The sequence below is a fragment of the Harmonia axyridis genome, chromosome 7, assembly GCF_914767665.1.
Source record: "Harmonia axyridis chromosome 7, icHarAxyr1.1, whole genome shotgun sequence".
Taxonomy (NCBI): Eukaryota; Metazoa; Arthropoda; class Insecta; order Coleoptera; family Coccinellidae; genus Harmonia; species Harmonia axyridis.
This window is the reverse complement of record NC_059507.1, coordinates 20,335,547-20,352,641: the sequence shown is the minus strand read 5'-3', so window position 1 is coordinate 20,352,641 and position 17,095 is coordinate 20,335,547. Positions and strand designations below refer to the sequence as shown.

General features: G+C 36.2%; 1 protein-coding gene across 1 annotated transcript; it reads left to right on the top strand.

The window, feature by feature from the left end:
- Positions 1-14,048: 14,048 nt before the first annotated feature.
- On the top strand, positions 14,049-15,773 carry LOC123685314. The gene is made up of 2 exons (XM_045624970.1): positions 14,049-14,432; positions 15,568-15,773. The coding sequence occupies exons 1-2, from the start codon at positions 14,049-14,051 to the stop codon at positions 15,589-15,591; spliced, it is 408 nt and encodes a 135-aa protein (XP_045480926.1). The 3' UTR covers positions 15,592-15,773.
- Positions 15,774-17,095: the final 1,322 nt, after the last annotated feature.

Genomic DNA, 17,095 nt, shown 5'->3' with positions numbered 1-17,095 from the left:
AGAAAGCAGAGAGTTTCCATCACACAAAACAATATCCAGACTAAATCAAATCTATTAAAGAGAACCATAGGAATTGATCAAGGAAGTGTCATTAGTACCCTACTGTTCCTAGTATATCTTAATGATCTAGGTAACATAATCCAAGATAATGAAGGTAGCATAGTCAATTTCGTTGATGACACAAATTTATTAACTGATGCAGAAGAATTTGAAGAACTAACAAGACGAGCAAACCAAATTTTCTTAAAATCAAAGTCATGGTTTGACCAAAACAATTTGATCCTCAATGAAAATAAAACTAAACTTATTCTTTTGATACAAACAGATCACAGAAACAAAAGTCAGATTCAGTAACCTTATCGAATAATAATTTTCAACTATCGGAATATGTCAAGTTTCTTGGCGTTTACATCGATCAATTTCTGAATTGGCGTCAACACACAGAAATAATATCAAAAAGATTAAGCAAAAATTGTTATGCACTGAGATCAATCACCGAGTATATGAATGAGAACACCTTAAGAGTAGTATATTTTGGGAACTTTGAAGCCACCTACAAATATGGAATCATTTTCTGGGGAACAAATGAAAATCTGGAAAGAATATTTTTACTACAGAAGAGAGCAATTCGGATAATATACAAATTGGGATTTAGGGAATCATGCAGAGGAAGATTTAGATCAAAAAATATTCTAACAGTGTATGGTCTTTACTTGTTCGAATGTTTAATGTTTTTACATAAAAATAGGAGCAAATTCACAAGCGAAAATATAAATTCATATAATACAAGAACTCTAGACATAACTTTCCCAACACATAGATTAACATTAACTGAAAAAAGTCCAACCTACATGAGTATAAGAGCTTTCAATAAACTACCAAACGAGATAAAAAGCATTTCACAATATAAAAAATTCCAAATCAAAGTGAAAAATCTACTTATTCAATTAGAACCTTATAGTCTCCAGGAATATTTTGAAAGAGCAATGTGAAACTTAAATTGTGACGTCATTTCACTTAATTTGTATAGTTTATGTTATGTAACTACAAATCATTTGAAATAAAGAAATATTATCGACTTTTGCCTATACGCGTAGGATTTTTCCTCGCCGTCGGCTTCTCACTCCTCGCTAAGAGGAACATTCACTCAATCCCAGATATTTAAAATATCAGAAGGGCAGAGCTCGGTCGTGTCCGGTTCTTGTGGTCCCCCTGGTTCTCGTCGAACTTCTGGTCCTCTTATATGCGATCCTTGGACCTGTCCTTCGCTTCCTAGGAATTTTCTCACCGTCCTTGCAGTACCTAAAAGAACAGCTTTTTGCATTATATTGCATATATACTCACTAAGTCCTAGTTGCTTGATATTTCTTTTGAGATTTTTGGGTACTATTCCTGTTGTTGAGATGATAATTGGAATAGTTCTCGTTGATATCATTCCCCACTGGCGCTTTATCTGAAATTCGAGGTCCCTATATTTTGAAATTTTTTCGACCTCTTTTTGACGCATGTTGTTGTTATTAGGTATTGCTACGTCGATGAGTATTGCTGCCTTTTGTTGTTTATCAACTAGCAATATATCTGGCCTGTTGTGAGGGACTGTTTTATCAGTCAAAACTGTACGATCCCAGTACAGTTTATAGCGTTCGTTTTCCAGGATGGTTTCCGGTCGGTACTTGTAGTATGGCACTTTTTCAGAATTAATTAGTGCTAATTTAGTTGCCATTTCTTGGTGTAGTATCTTTCCTACTGCATCGTGTCTCTCTTTATATTCATTTCCTGCAAACATTTGACATCCTCCCGTGATATGTTGGATTGTCTCGTTCGTTGGACACCCATAACGGCATCGATCGTCAGTAATAGTTCGATCCTTTATGATATGTTTGCAGTAATTTTTTGTTGAGATCACTTGATCTTGGATGGCTAAAAGAAATCCTTCCGTTTCTGGATACATCGCACCTGATGTGAGCCAATAGTTCGACGCTTCAATGTCGACATGATCCTGGTTCACCTCGTTGAAATGTCGTCCATGTAGGGGCTTTTCTCTCCATCTTTGCAGTTTTTCTTGGATTGTCTGGTGGTTGTATGACAATTGCTCCTTGTGCAGTTGTAAAGGTGTTGATTCGTCTGCTTCACACAGTACTTTGTAGATCTCTGACGTGCCTGATTTGTCTTTGAAGTATGTTCGTAGGCATTTAATTTGACCATGGGCAAGTTCCATGATGTCTAGCAGACCTCTGCCTCCTTTATTCCTCGGCAGTGTCGTCCTCTCAATGCTACTTTTCGGATGGTGCTTGTGTGCTTTCGTCATCAAGGTTCTCATTTTGCGTTGCAGGTTTTCCATATCTGTTTTGGTCCATGGAATGATACCGAAAGAGTATGTAAGAATTGAACATGCATATGTATTGATAGCTCTCGTCATGTTCTTGCTGTTGAGGTTTGTTTTCAAAATTTTGTCGATTCTCCTAATGAACTCTTTTGTTAAGTCTCCCTTCATTCTTTGATGGTTTATTCGTCGGTTTTGTTTCATTCCTAGGTATTTATAAAGATCGTCCGATTTCATTGCTTCTATCTCCTGTCCATTGGAGAGAGCTATCGGTTCATCTTCGATTTTTCCACGCACTACGCTAATAGTACGACACTTGTCCAATCCGAATTTCATCCCCACGTCTTCCGAAAAATTTTCCACCAGTTTGACCATAATTTGCAAGTGGTTTTTGTTGCCTGTTATAAGTTTGAGGTCATCCATGTATAGCAAATGATTGAGTGCAATATTATTTCTGTTTCCTTTCACATTGAAACCTTTTTCAGTAGCATTCAGTTGTTTAGAAAGGGGGTTCAGTGCCAAGCAGAACCATAAGGGACTCAACGAATCTCCTTGGAAAATTCCCCTTTTTATTGGAATATCTTTAGTAGTTATGTTCGCTGTAGAGAGTTCGATATTCGTTCTCCAGTTGCACATTGCATACTTCAGAAAGTTTATTGTTATTGGATCGATCTTGTATATTTCCAAAATTTTTGTCAGCCACCCATGTGGAATAGAGTCGAAGGCCTTCTTATAGTCAAAATATGTCATAAAAAGATTTCTGTGTTTTTTGAAGGCTTGGTTGCATATGATGGAATCTATTATCAGCAGTTCTTTCGATCCTAGTGCATTCTTGGAACATCCTTTCTGCTGTGCTGTCATTATATTATTTGTCTCGCAATGTTTGTAGATACGAGATGCTATACATGATGTGATGATTTTATATATTGTTGGTAGACATGTAATTGGTCTGTATTTTGATGGATCCGCTGTGTGTTGCATATCCTTCGGTAAGAGGTAAGTGGTCCCTGTTGTTAAAAATTTGGGCATTTCCGTTGGATTACTTATAACATCATTTATGGTTTCAACTAGCCTGCCGTGTATACACCAAAATTTTTTCAACCAAAAGTTGTGGATTCCATCTGGGCCGGGTGATTTCCAATTGTGTGTGTTTATCAATACTTCATGGAATTCTTCTATAGAAACTGCGTTATGCGGCATTTGTTCCATTGTCTCACAGGATTTCTCTTCATTTCTTATCCAATCAGCCTGGGAGTTGTAGGGGGTTGGTGTAGCCAGTTGATCTGTCCAAAAATTCTCAATATCCTCGACGGTTGGATAACTTCCTGGTGTTGCTGACATATTATTGTTTAACATTCTATAGAATTTTCTTTCGGAGTTTTCAAAAATCATATTATCCTGTTTTCTTCTATAGCTCTCATTGTATCTTCTGAGTCTTTCGGAGTACACACTAAGTTTTTGTTTCAGTGTGTCTAAAATTTGTTGAGCATTTTCATTGTTTGGATCATACGTTGTATGTTGCCGGTGACGATCCATTATTATATTCACCATTTTTTGTAATCTTCTAGACGGCGAACCTTTTGCAAATTGGGTGAGCCTCCCAATTTCTTGGCGGATGCTATGAACTTTGTCTTCTAGCCTTTTTTGCCAATGTGGTTTATTTTGTTGTTTTTCTCTGGCTGGTTGCTGACTTTTAGGTTTTGGCTTCACACCTAGCACTGTTGCTATTGAAAATGCTGCACAGTATATGATGAGGTGTAATGATTCGAGATCATGGTAGTCAGAAAGATACTTGGGTATAATCTCCTTGTTGGTCATGACCAGAAGATGAGATAGTTTCTTAGATGTCCTCAATCTTGGCAGAATCGGTCGTCTCAATGGATCTGTGCCCTCAAAATCTATAATGCATCTATTCATTGTGGCAAATAATCGCTCCAGTAGTTCTCTTTGGTCTTCTTCTGGATTTACGACGGGTGCAGCATATATATTCCGTCGTTGAGCATCACTTATTGCTAACACATCTGCGTTGTTTTGTTCCTCAGAGTTCATTTGTGCATTGATGTTGTGTTGGTTTTCAGCACAATCGTAGTTTTCTTCAATTGTCGTTTCGTTGTTAGTGAGGTTCCTATTCTGTAGCCTCAGTTGGACTTCATTTTTTATGGTGTTAAGTCTCTCATCGGGTACAAGTTTATTTCTCAATATGACCCGGTATTGGTCGGCTACTCTTTGCTCAGAAACTTGAAGTTCGGGATAGTTTCTGTGGAATTCTGCAAATAATTTTTGACGGTAGCCTATTTTATCCTCTTCCATATTAGTCACTTCATAATATATGCGCATGATCGTTTCATTTATCGAACTTGTCCATTTCATGCGTCTTCTTGGTAGACCTGCTTGGGTGAGTGCTGGTTGGGGATCCTGCACAGCACCTTCAGCAGTCGGAGAAACTCGTGTTATTCTTCTCCTAGAATGTTGAGATTGTGGAGGCGTAGCATTTTGTTCGACAGACGCCCGTCTCCTTAGCACTCTGTCACCGACGTCCCGCATACTGTCATGTCCAGCGCCGGCTCCAGACACGCCCTGACGAACCTCAGGCAGCGGCTCTATATTTCGATTCCTTAAATTCACCATCATTCATGGGTTCCTCCGTGTCGTGGAGGAGACGGCCTTTGATCGCTTTTTACGATCCGCAGAGCTACGGTGGGAGAATTCTTGAGCTGCTTTCCACACGGCTTCGTCCGTTACCCTGGACAGGGACCCTTCGACAGGTTACAGCTTTATTATTATTATTATTATTATTATTATAAAACATGTGTATAGCAAAATATCTCATTTCTCTAATCTGAATCTATCATTTAAATCTATAAAACTTGTGTATAGCAAAATATCTCGTTTCTCTAATCTGAATCTTAATCATCTAATTCTATAAAACATGTGTATAGCAAAATATCTCGTTTCTCTAAACTGAATCTTAATCATTTGTATAGCAAAATATCTCGTTTCTCTGAACATCAACTGTCAATAACCGTTAAGAATCAAAGTTGATTCCTTGTCTAATAGATAGGTAAACACATTAACCAAATATAGTATATACTGTATAACAGGAATTCTCTATTTCAGGAATGAATATGAAATAAATCATTTCCATTCACCGAACTAACTAAAATATCTATAGCCTCATAATTAAGTTGAAATTCAACTTACCTCAATGTTTTTCTCGTTGTTTACACAACATATTTTCAGAATAAGTGTTTACCTTGTTGCGCAGTTTAAAGCGTGCACTGGAGCCCATTACCTATTGGATATTTATTTGGGTTATATTAAATACAGAGTATTCACTAATACACAGATGATAATATTAATCGTTTATTCTCAAGACACTCTAGTAAGTCTAACTCTATCTCAAAAGCAAGTACAGTTCACCAGGCAGAACGGGAGGGGCTTGACAGACAGCCGGGTAGAAGGGACTGACACATTAAGTTTTTGTCCCTGACGTTCGCTCTCGATCATCGAAGATCTATTCTTGTTTTCTCTCTCGATGGCCCTCGATGGCCTCGCCACGAGCAGACTCGTAGCGTAGGGCTGCCATAAATTTTGGAACATCGACCGGGACAAGTGGCACAGAAATAGGTTAAAATACCACACAAAAATTAAAACCTCATCTGAGAGGTATTAATTTAATAATAATCCAGGGTTTCTAGGATTATTGACTTTTTTGCACTTGGTAGTTGATTTATAGCACATTCCCAAATAAAATAAGATTCATTCAGACATATCCACTTGAATAATTCATAAAGAACAAAAATAATACCAACTCACAATAAAAACAACATAAAGTGGCAACAATAAACAAGTAGGTATGGTACCCTTCCTTTTAGGCTTGATTCTCGGTGCCATTTTTTTAGCCCATTTATATATTTCTAAGTTTAGGCCTTCTCAAGTAATTAATTATTAATTAATTTTTCACATAATTATAAAATTTGACGTATGTCATTTTATAATTATAAATAACTCAAATTATGATTTCCACTGTGCTTCCTGCACTTGATGCATTTCGTTCATTCGTTCTTAAACCACTGTCAAGATCTCATAGAAAAGAAAACACCCGTTCCACATGAACATTGTGTTCCAGAATTGCGAGAATATATTGGCACATTTTGATGAGATTCCTACATTGCTGTAAGTTGTTTCTGAGTACTCAAGAAAACCTTTCATCGTTCAACCCTTACAGAAAATATCGAAAAATATTTGAAAATTTTAAGACCAATAGACTGCACAGAAATTGACATCATATCGGCGGAAGTGAAAGCAGTATTGTGACAACCGATAGTTTTGATGTCTTTGGAAAAATACTGTTCTAATTAAAAAAAAATCACCTTTATTTTACTTCGAAGTAAGTAGCTATTTGTGTGATCCGCACTGACAGCGAAAATATTTTATATGGAAATATTAAGGTCCTCTAAGGATTCAATACAAAATAAAGTGATTGTATAAGACGATTTATTTGGTCATGAGTCCAATTTTAATAATTTTATTTTCAATCCTTCTTTTTCTGAAAAATAATGTTTGAGCAACGGAAACATCATTTCATCTTTGCTATTACTGGAATCAATTCAGATTCCATGAAAACAAATTTTGTCTCACCTATTCCATATAAGGAAATATGAATCTCATAACGGTCAAATTACTGACCGGGACAATTGAATAACTGACCGGGACACGGGGACTCAATGGTCCAAACCGGGACATGTCCCAGCGTACCGGGACGTATGGCAGCCCTATCGTAGCGCCACCGTATGACTTGAATTAATACTTTCAAGTGTAGGTTTGGTTGTCTCTCTCGTAATCTGTTCGGATGAAGTAATATTCTAACACAATACCCAGGAATAAATTCGGAAAAATTCAGACAACATATGATAAGTTTGAATATATAATTGATTTTCACAACAGTAGATTGTCCTTCTTCTAATGGTCTGAATGACCGACTGAATCAGACATTAGTGAACAGAATAAGGTGCAAACAAAACGAAACGAGAAATAGGGCATGGACGAAAATAGCCGATGAATGTATTGAAGAATACAATAGAACAGACCATTCTACAACGGGATATAGCCCAGAATATTTACTTTGTGTCAGAACTGATCCCATTGCTCCAGAAGAACTTATAGAAGAGAGAAATTTACCAAAAGATAGGGAAATAGCATATAAAAATTCTTTACGCTATCATGAATACAATAAAAAACTGATCGACAAGAATAGGAAACATTATGATTTTAAAATTGGAGACTATGTTTACGTTGAAAATAAATCAAAATTAAATAGAAAAAAACTTGATGAAATGAGAATAGGACCTTTTCCAATAGTGAAAAAAATTTCTAACACTATATATGAGATAAATATTGGAAATAAAAGAAAGGACAATAATTATTTTCATGTAACTAAGTTGCTCCCATGTGAAAACGCAAACATGTAATGTAACAGGTAATATACTTTGTGTGGGGGGATGTAAAAATAAGACTGTTATTTTTAGGGAAAACAACTTTATAACTTCTATGTTCTATGATCTATGTTCCATGATCTACGTTCTATGTCTGAGATTCTAACCTAAGACTAGTTCATGTGGTATTTGTGAGTTTTTTTAGAATCCCGAAGAAGTGGCATTGTTTTTGATTTCTTAGAGGTTAGTAAGCTATTTCTTTTTATTTATTTTATTTTATTTCTTTGTATTACTTTGTATAATATTATTTCTTTTTTGTATGTTATTATGTTATATTTTAAACTAAACAAAATAAATCTTACAGATTCAAGACATCAAATCGTCTATTTCTTTGATTATAAAAATAAGAATTGATTACATTCTTATATATTTTTTATATTTGAATAATTAATATTTCAACAATCAACAGCCAATAACCCCTTTTCGAAAATTTGATGAAACCATTGTTTAATATCAGATATAAGTTTAAATCCACAAAATAGCGTCAGTGCAACTGTATTCAATATTAATGCACTATCATTACTATAAGATTAAGCCGAGACGCATATTGAGGCTCGGCAGCATGGCATGATGTGGTACGGTATTTTGTGAACCACTATTCCTGATGGGGCATCTCATATTGAAGCGCAGGAGTAGAAAACGACTCGTGTTGAACGCAACTGCAATGCGAGGGACCGTACAGTGATTTATAAAACACATTAGGTGCGCGCAAATTGACGCACAGGGTGGCAAGGGGCTTTTTGGGTATTGAGGATTCGACACGACAGGAACACAGCGGACGTGCCAGTGGAAGTTGAAGTTGCTAGCCGACGGAAAAACTATATTCTTTAGCAGCCATGGAGAAATATGATTGAGAGAGCTCAAACAAGAATGGAAGAGAAATTGATTGAGGCAGTTCATGGTGATGCATCTCTGTTCCTTAACTTTTTTGATTAGACAAGAACAAAAGTAACTAATTGAATCGAAACAACTTTCCTTTCACCTAGGTGCACACATAATTCTCACCCAGATGTGAGACCTACTTCAGTTCATAAACAGAAATGAGTGATTTACAACAAGCCTTGAGCTTCAATACAAAGAATACCTAAACTAATCCCACCGAACTCCCAATATGAGCACGCGAATGCGTGGTGTTTATTACCCCAATGCAGTATCTAGCAACGTCTAGCATCGGGACTGCGTCTCAATATGCGCCCGAGCTAATCAGATTATTTTGGACGATCATAGGGTAGGGTACTAAAGCGTCGGAAAATTCGTGTTACGACAAGATTTTGGAAGGACTTAGCGGATTACTTTGGAGATTACTAAACACTAAGCCTATTTTTGATGCTTCGATTACTAAGCACTTAGCTTTGTTTCTAAAAAAAAATGGCTTCGAGTACTTTCGAAAAATCAAGAACAAAGCTTTGACACAGCTCTGCTAATAAGCTATTTGAGTTTCTTGTTGAAAAAAACGAACAGGAGCTCTCGTCAAGTTTCAATTATCAATAATTCAAATTTGATGTTCGACTCAGATTGGCCTGTCAAGTGAGGTGTATTCAAATATGTGCATGTGATAGCTGAACGATAAATAATTCTGCCACTATTTCAAATTCTTTACGTTTCATCTTGTTTGTGAAATAGCCTAATAACTCAACCAGTCATTGATTTCACCCCTTAAAGCTTTATTCTATATTTATATCATAACTCAGCTGAGTTGCTCAAAGGTTACTCAGTTGAGTTAGGAAATAAATCTGACGAAACTGCTTGCAAACATAATGACTGGTGGCAATACTACTTAAAATTTCAGTTTTGAATTTATGATGATGATGAAATGAAATCTACAAAAGAAATACCCAAGTTGAATTACTTGACGTTTCTTTCAGTAACATCCCTACCGTATCGTATGCAGATGGTATTCGTCAAGGCTCTCAACTTCCACTCAACTCCTGTTTCGGAATATCAAAGAAAGCCAAACTATGTTTCTAGGACGAAAAGAATTGTTGCGAATAATAAAAATGGTATTATTACTGAAAATATCCCGCATATGCACGAATCGCTAGTTTATGCGGAAAAACCGAAATAAAGGATATTTTTATCGGGCTTTTCCGATATATCCATCGGGAACACTTGGCGGATTGCCAACAATCCTTGTCGAAAAATTTGCATCGAAATAAAAGGGGTTTTGGGAGAAAATGAAAAAGTTGTTGGACTGCGATGTAGCTTTATGACTCTGGTGGACTCGGAAAATTGAGGAAATTCTCGAGTGACAGCCGTATTTATTATTGGTGCGGTCAGATGAAGAGTCGCCAGCTTGAAGAAATTATTTTCTTCCGATAAAATCCGTCCTGATTTCGATCTATCTTATTTGAGGTTATATCACGTTTTTCCCTGTCTTTGTTTGTAGGAAACGATATATTAAGAATGTAAGGGTATTTCAAATACGAGAATATTTGAGATTTTCAACGAAGGAACTTAATTATAGGACATAGCTCTTATGTACGGCGCTGTAATTAAAATGATTAGAATGGTTGTCTCTCCCAAAAATTTCATGTTACCCCTAGACTCTTTATTCATGAAGGTTTTGTATCTCAAATCTAAACGTTTTGGGGTGATAACTTGACCCAGCACAACATCAAACAGATTCAACCCTTATAGGTTACCGGATGGTTGAAGGTCACAGATGAAACAGAAAGGGTTGGAATTTAGTAGGTGCAAATTTCGTTTTTTATATGAGAAGCATAATTCTTTGGATAATTTGGTATTGAGTTCGCATCCCAATATAATTCATTCTGGTTAACGGATCACAGATTATTTCAGAAATATCAATTATCGAAGAAAATATCATTGCATCTTTTCTCACAGAAAAAGTGCCATTCCAAACTATTAGGTGTAGTAAACAAAATAATTTTTTCAATAGATGGCTTTAGTTATCTCCGATTGGAATACACTATATAGCGTTAGAAAGATGAGATTAATCACTACAAAAGCTTTTCTGACAGTTTTGTGATTATTTGGCTCAGTTTAGTTTAAGCGCTCGTCAAAGATGGACGCTAACAAAGAGAAAATATTTCAGAGTTTTTCTTCGATGCAGGCGAAAATGCAAGCCAGGCGGCTAAACATGTAAATAATGTTCATGGTTCTGATACTGTAACAACCATTTATGCGCAATTTTGATTTAATCCATTTCGTTGCTGTAATTTCGATTTCAAAGAAGTAGGTACTACGCACTGGAAAGCAAATTGTCGATAGTGTCGATAATATCACATTGTCGAGTCCTACCACAATTATGTGGTAAGCACAATTCCTATTGCTCAAGAAGTGAAGATCCCAATCCCAGAAAAAAACTGAAAGCATAAGGCTGGTCTCATGAAGAAGCTCGATGTATGGCTACCACATGAGTTAACGCAAAAAACCTTATGAACGAAATTTCCATCTGCGAATCGCAACAAGATCAACCCATTTTTGAAACGGTTTGCAACTGGCGATGAAAAAAGTATCACTTACGGCAACGGCAATAGGAAAGGAATTGTGTTCCATCAGGTCAACGCTTGGCCACGCACAACAAAGCTCCTGAATCTTCGTTCGAGGGATCTTATGCATCCACCTTATAGACTGGACTTGGCACCAAGTGATTACCAGCTGTTCCTGTCTATAGCGAACAATTTTGCGGGTGAAAATTTCGCTAAAACGGAGGCTTGTGAAAATCGACTGTCGCAATTTATGCCAATAGGAACAAGGGCTTCTTTGAGAGAAGATTCATGATGTTTTCTTCGAAATGACAAGTTACGGAACAAAACGGCGCATATTTCACCTAAAGCAGATCATTTCAACTGTGGTTATTAAAGTCTTGTTGTTCAAGCAGAAATAATGGATTTCTTTTCACAACACCTTATATTCAACGCATTCAACTAAAATCTGAAATCCCACATATTTGTATAACAAATATATTTTTCTCCTTCTCCACCAAATCAAATAGCTCTTTTTTGGCTTTTCAGCGGTTTTGAACGCTTCAATTTATGTTCCGCTGACGGAGTTTTCAGAGACGCATTAATTTGTCAATTCATCGTATGCCATTGGTGGGGATGCTGATGCGCGTGTCTAGAGATGAAAGCGTAGATAATTTTCTGAAAGTTCTTCAATAATTATCGAGACTTCAGGAAGAATACGTACCTTGTTTTAGATTTCGGTCATTACTAGTTTAATTTGAGATTTAGAATTTAATATATCGGCGAGAATTGTGTCATGATTCTCGCACCTCCCGTGGAAATGGAACAACAGAAATATCTCTTGCGATTGAAAAATATCAAGAAGTACTTCCTTGAGATATATCGGGTGTCCCAAACTCGATGGCCTATTAGACGTTTCTGGAAAACTAATCATAATTTTGAGCTGAAAATTTGCATATTGGGGTTTGAGACAATGATCTTTCTTCCTAAAATACTTTCAGATCTCTACAACTTCCGGTTATACCGGAAACAGACTACTACTTCCTTATTTCGAATGGCACACCCAGTATATTATTGCATCATTAGATAGCTTTTTTGATGGCAATTTCGGCAATATGCCATACTTTGGGATAAAATTCAACGGTTCATGAGTTATTGGGATTCTTATGACAAAAAAGGTGGCGATGAGGACTCACATTTTTTTGAATATATCAGCAGAAAAAGCCTTTTTCGAAAAAAATTTGTTTTGTTTCGTTTACGCAAATACGTAGTATTATAAGACTGTTTTCGGCTTGGACCAAAAATGTACAGGGTGTTTATAAGAGGGTCATGAACTTGGACAACTCAAATTCATCAAAACTCAAGATTTTCAAATTAGAACCTATATTTTTTATTATTTCAGTCGATTCTACGTACAAAAATAGTGGGGGTTACTTCAGCAAACCCTATACCTAAAATGAATACTTCAAGAGATATCGGGGAAAAACTTCAAATGAGGAAAAACCGCTATTTATAACTGTGGGAATAACTGTCTGTTACTTCCGTAAAACACAGAAAGAAAATAAAATTCGATGTTTGGATAACTAAATTTTACATTTCATGAATTTTAATTAATTTTTCGTTGGTATTGTTGAGAAATCCATGAACCAATACAATTTTCAAATACGAATAATTCATTACAATTCTTGATATGTCAAGTTTAGTTATCCAAACATCGAATTTTATTTTCTTTTTGTGTTTTACGGAAGTAACAGACAGTTATTTCCACAGTTATGAATAGCGGTTTTTCCTCATTTGAAGTTCTTCCCCGATAACTCTTTTTAGGTATAGGGTTTGCTGAAGTAACCCCCACTATTTTTGTACGTAGAATCGACTGAAATTATAGAAAATATAGATTTTAATTTGAAAATCTTGAGTTTTGATGAATTTGAGTTGTCCAAGTTCATGATCCTCTTATAAACACCCTGTACATTTTTGGTCCAAGCCGAAAACAGTCTTACGAAACAAAACAAATTTTTTTCGAAAGAGGCTTTTTCTGCTGAAATATTCAAAAAAATGTGAGTCCTCATCGCCACCTTTTTTGTCATAAGAATCCCAATAACTCATGAACCGTTGAATTTTTTCCCAAGGTATGGCATATTGCCGAAATTGCCATCAAAAAAGCTATCTAATGATGCAATAATATACTGGGTGTGCCATTCAAAATAAGGAAGTAGTAGTCTGTTTCCGGTATAACCGGAAGTTGTAGAGATCTGAAAGTATTTTAGGGAGAAGGATCATTGTCTCAAACCACAATATGCAAATTTTCAGCTCAAAATTATGATTAGTTTTCCAGAAACGTCTGATAGGCCATCGAGTTTGGGACACCCGATAGAAGTTGGAATAGTAAGTACGTTAAACCACTTTAGTTCCTGAAACTGGGAGAATACCTGCGTAATACCTAGGCGTTATTGCATCAACTTCGCTGAATGGGAATTGGAGTACTATAGCTTCGTGCTAAGATCTGGAGTTTAGAAGGCTGAAAATAATCTACAGAACAGGTTCCATCCTAACAGCACAGTAATTGATTGAAAACTGATTTAAGTTAAGTTTATTTCAATATTATTTGTTTATAGTGAAAAGGATCGATCTCTGTATATTTCAATTTCATTAAATTTGTAAAAACCTGGGTAGGAGTTTTGTTGCGAAATAAGCCAAACCACCCCGAGAAATCAGTCTTTAGAGTCTTATGGGCAATTGTAGCGTTACAGTTTTATCTCCTTTAGTGTAGATGAATTGATTTAAATACTATGTATATGCGCAATGTCGATGAGTACGGACGTGTGCGTTAAATGCTCCGATAATTTTATTGTTAATAATAAAACTATAGAATGTAAGATCTGTAAATGTATTGTTCACGCTGCGTGTGTGTATATTAAAGATTCTTGGCTGAAAGGTTTCTCTGAGAATACTAACATAAAGTGGTTGTGCGATTTGTGCAACGAAAAATGGTTGTCGTTGACTAATGAACTGTCGTTAACTAATGCTAATAGTGTATTTCTTCTGAAAAAGAAGGTGGATGGCCTGTCAGTTGAGAAAACTCTTCTCCAAAAACTGGTAGATAGCTCAGAATACACAATAAAAATTCAGAAAAGTCTTATAAATGAGTATGAGGAAAAATTATCCCAATTTGGAGGTCAAATGAAGGTTAGTCCTCCTGATTTATCGTTTGATTTATCATCCGGTTCTGGTTTATTATCAAAACCTAGTACAAATCAACAAATGCAGATGGAACAGAGAGAGACAAGAAATCTTTCTCGCTCGCAGCCCAAAAAAACAAACACAAAGATAGTTTCTGGTAGCTCGAATGTATCAACGGCTGTCAATAAGAACATTGACAATGATTTAGGGATGTCAAAACTGGCAAATACCAAACCTCAAATAAAAATAAAAAAACAAACTGTTAATTCAGCAATTTTACATGCTCAGCAGAAATCTTTAATGCAGGATATTGTAACTCTTCCTGTTCCCAAGGATATCAACAAATCTAAGGGAAATAATGATGATTGGTTAACAGTTAAACCCAAAAACAAACGTAACAATCGTAAATTTGTTGTGGGTACAAATGAGCAGTTGTCTAATATACAGGCAGTACCCAAATTTATATCTTTACATGTATCTCGACTGCAGCCTGGTGCAAAGCCTGAGGACATGAAGAGTCTATTATTGGATAAATTTCCAGAAGTTATCTGCGAAGAACTGCAATCTAAGCATCCCCAAATATATTCTTCTATGAAGGTGTCTATTCAAAAGGTCAATTTAGATAAAGCCTGGAATAAGGAAATTTGGCCTAATGGGGCTCTGGTGTCACGTTATTATAATTTTCAGAAAGCTAATGAAAGAAGCTCAGAGAAAACTTTTTTAGAGAGAGCAAGCAGTTCTATCAATCCAGAGCAGAAAAAGGACTAACATCGGCTGACTCCTCTGATGCAGTTTCTCAGTTATGCATCACACACCTGAACATCCAATGTTTGTCAACAGCATTTCAAGGTCTGGAACAGTTTATTCAGGATAATGAGTGTCATTTTCTGGCCATAAGTGAGCATTGGCTAAATCAGGACCAGTTGATTTCGTATTCACTGCCGGGTTTTCTACTTGTGAGCAGTTTCTGTCGTCCGCTTAACAGACATGGTGGTACTGCAATTTTTATTCGTGATTATTTTAAAAGATTTTTTGTCAGAACAGATATTTGTAAATTAAGTGCTCAGTATATTTTTGAATGCTGTGCTGTTCAATGTAAAGTTAATAATAATTTGAATTTAATTGTCATATGTGTTTACAGGTCAAGCGAACCCAATTTGGGTGATATTGAGCGGTTTTTTGAAAAGCTTGCACTATTGCTTGATATCCTGAATGGTGAAAGGTCTGCAAGGTTTGTCATAGTGGGTGATTTTAATGTGGATATACTCAAACCAAATCACAGGGATACACAAACTCTGTTGTCTGTGCTACACTCGTATGGTCTTCAACCAATTATTAGTGAACCAACTCGGGAAGCTCTTCTCTCGTCATCCTGTCTGGACAACATATTCACAAATGTCGAGGGTGGTCAGGTGAGAATAATGCAACCACATCTTTCTGATCACAAGGCAATATCGATCAATTTCAACATAAATAGTTTAATTTCTCCAAAAGCAATGCCGTCTAAGCGCCGAAATTTTAGTTCCTCGAATATAAGAGTTTTTCTGAGTGCTTTGACTGATATAGATTGGTCAGTATTATATGACATCAATAGACAAAAAGTAGAAGACATGTGGTCCTGTTTTTCGTCAATTTTCAATGGAGTATTTGCTGATGCCTTTCCCACAGTCTCCTTTCGAGCTTCCTCTGGTAGGTTGAATTTTTGCAATTCTGATCCTCAGTTGTTGGAAATCAAACGGCAATTAGATATACTCTATACAATGTCACGGGTTGACCCTCTGTACTTAGATCAGTACAGAGTTGCAAAGAAGTATTATGACAGGCGGATCACACAGCTCAAACGGGCTCATTATGGGAGTCTTATTAAGAACTCTTCAAACAAATCAAAAATGACATGGAGCATTGTCAGAGATCTCACTGGCAAACGTCATACAGAGTATGACCATTTTCCTGCAGGCAATCCAGAAGATGTTGCAAATAAGTTCAATCAATTTTTTTCTGCTTGTGGTACAAGCTGTGGACTTTCTGGGGAGGGAAATACTTGTGGTGTACAGAGAAACGAAAGCTCTTTTTATGTGTTCCAGGTGACAGCTCGAGAATTAGTATCAATGGTTATTAAAATGAAGAATTCTTCTTCATGTGGTTTCGACGGTATTTCTATGAAAATAGTAAAAAAATGTATTCATATAATAGCAGAACCCTTAAGCTTTATAATTAATCGTTCATTTGTTGAGGGAATATTTCCAGATGCCCTAAAGATGGCAATTATTAAACCGTTATTTAAAAAAGGCTCTAAAGCTGATTTTGGCAATTATAGGCCCATAAGCCTGTTAGCTACTTTCTCAAAGGTGTTTGAAAAGATACTTTGTGTCCGTCTTGTGTCCTTTTTCAGAAAGTTCAATATCTTTAATCCATCTCAGCATGGATTTATATCTAATAAATCTACGGAAACTGCGATTTTCGATCTATTGCGAAAAATTACTGAGGTCTTGGATGGAGGAGATATTCCTCTGGGTGTGTTTCTCGACTTGTCCAAAGCATTTGACAGTGTTAACCACCGAAAACTGCTGGACAAGCTTGAGCATTATGGAATACGTGATAGGCAATTGGACCTTATAAGAAGCTACCTGACCAATAGAGTTCAAAAAGTAGAGCTAAAATATGAAGGA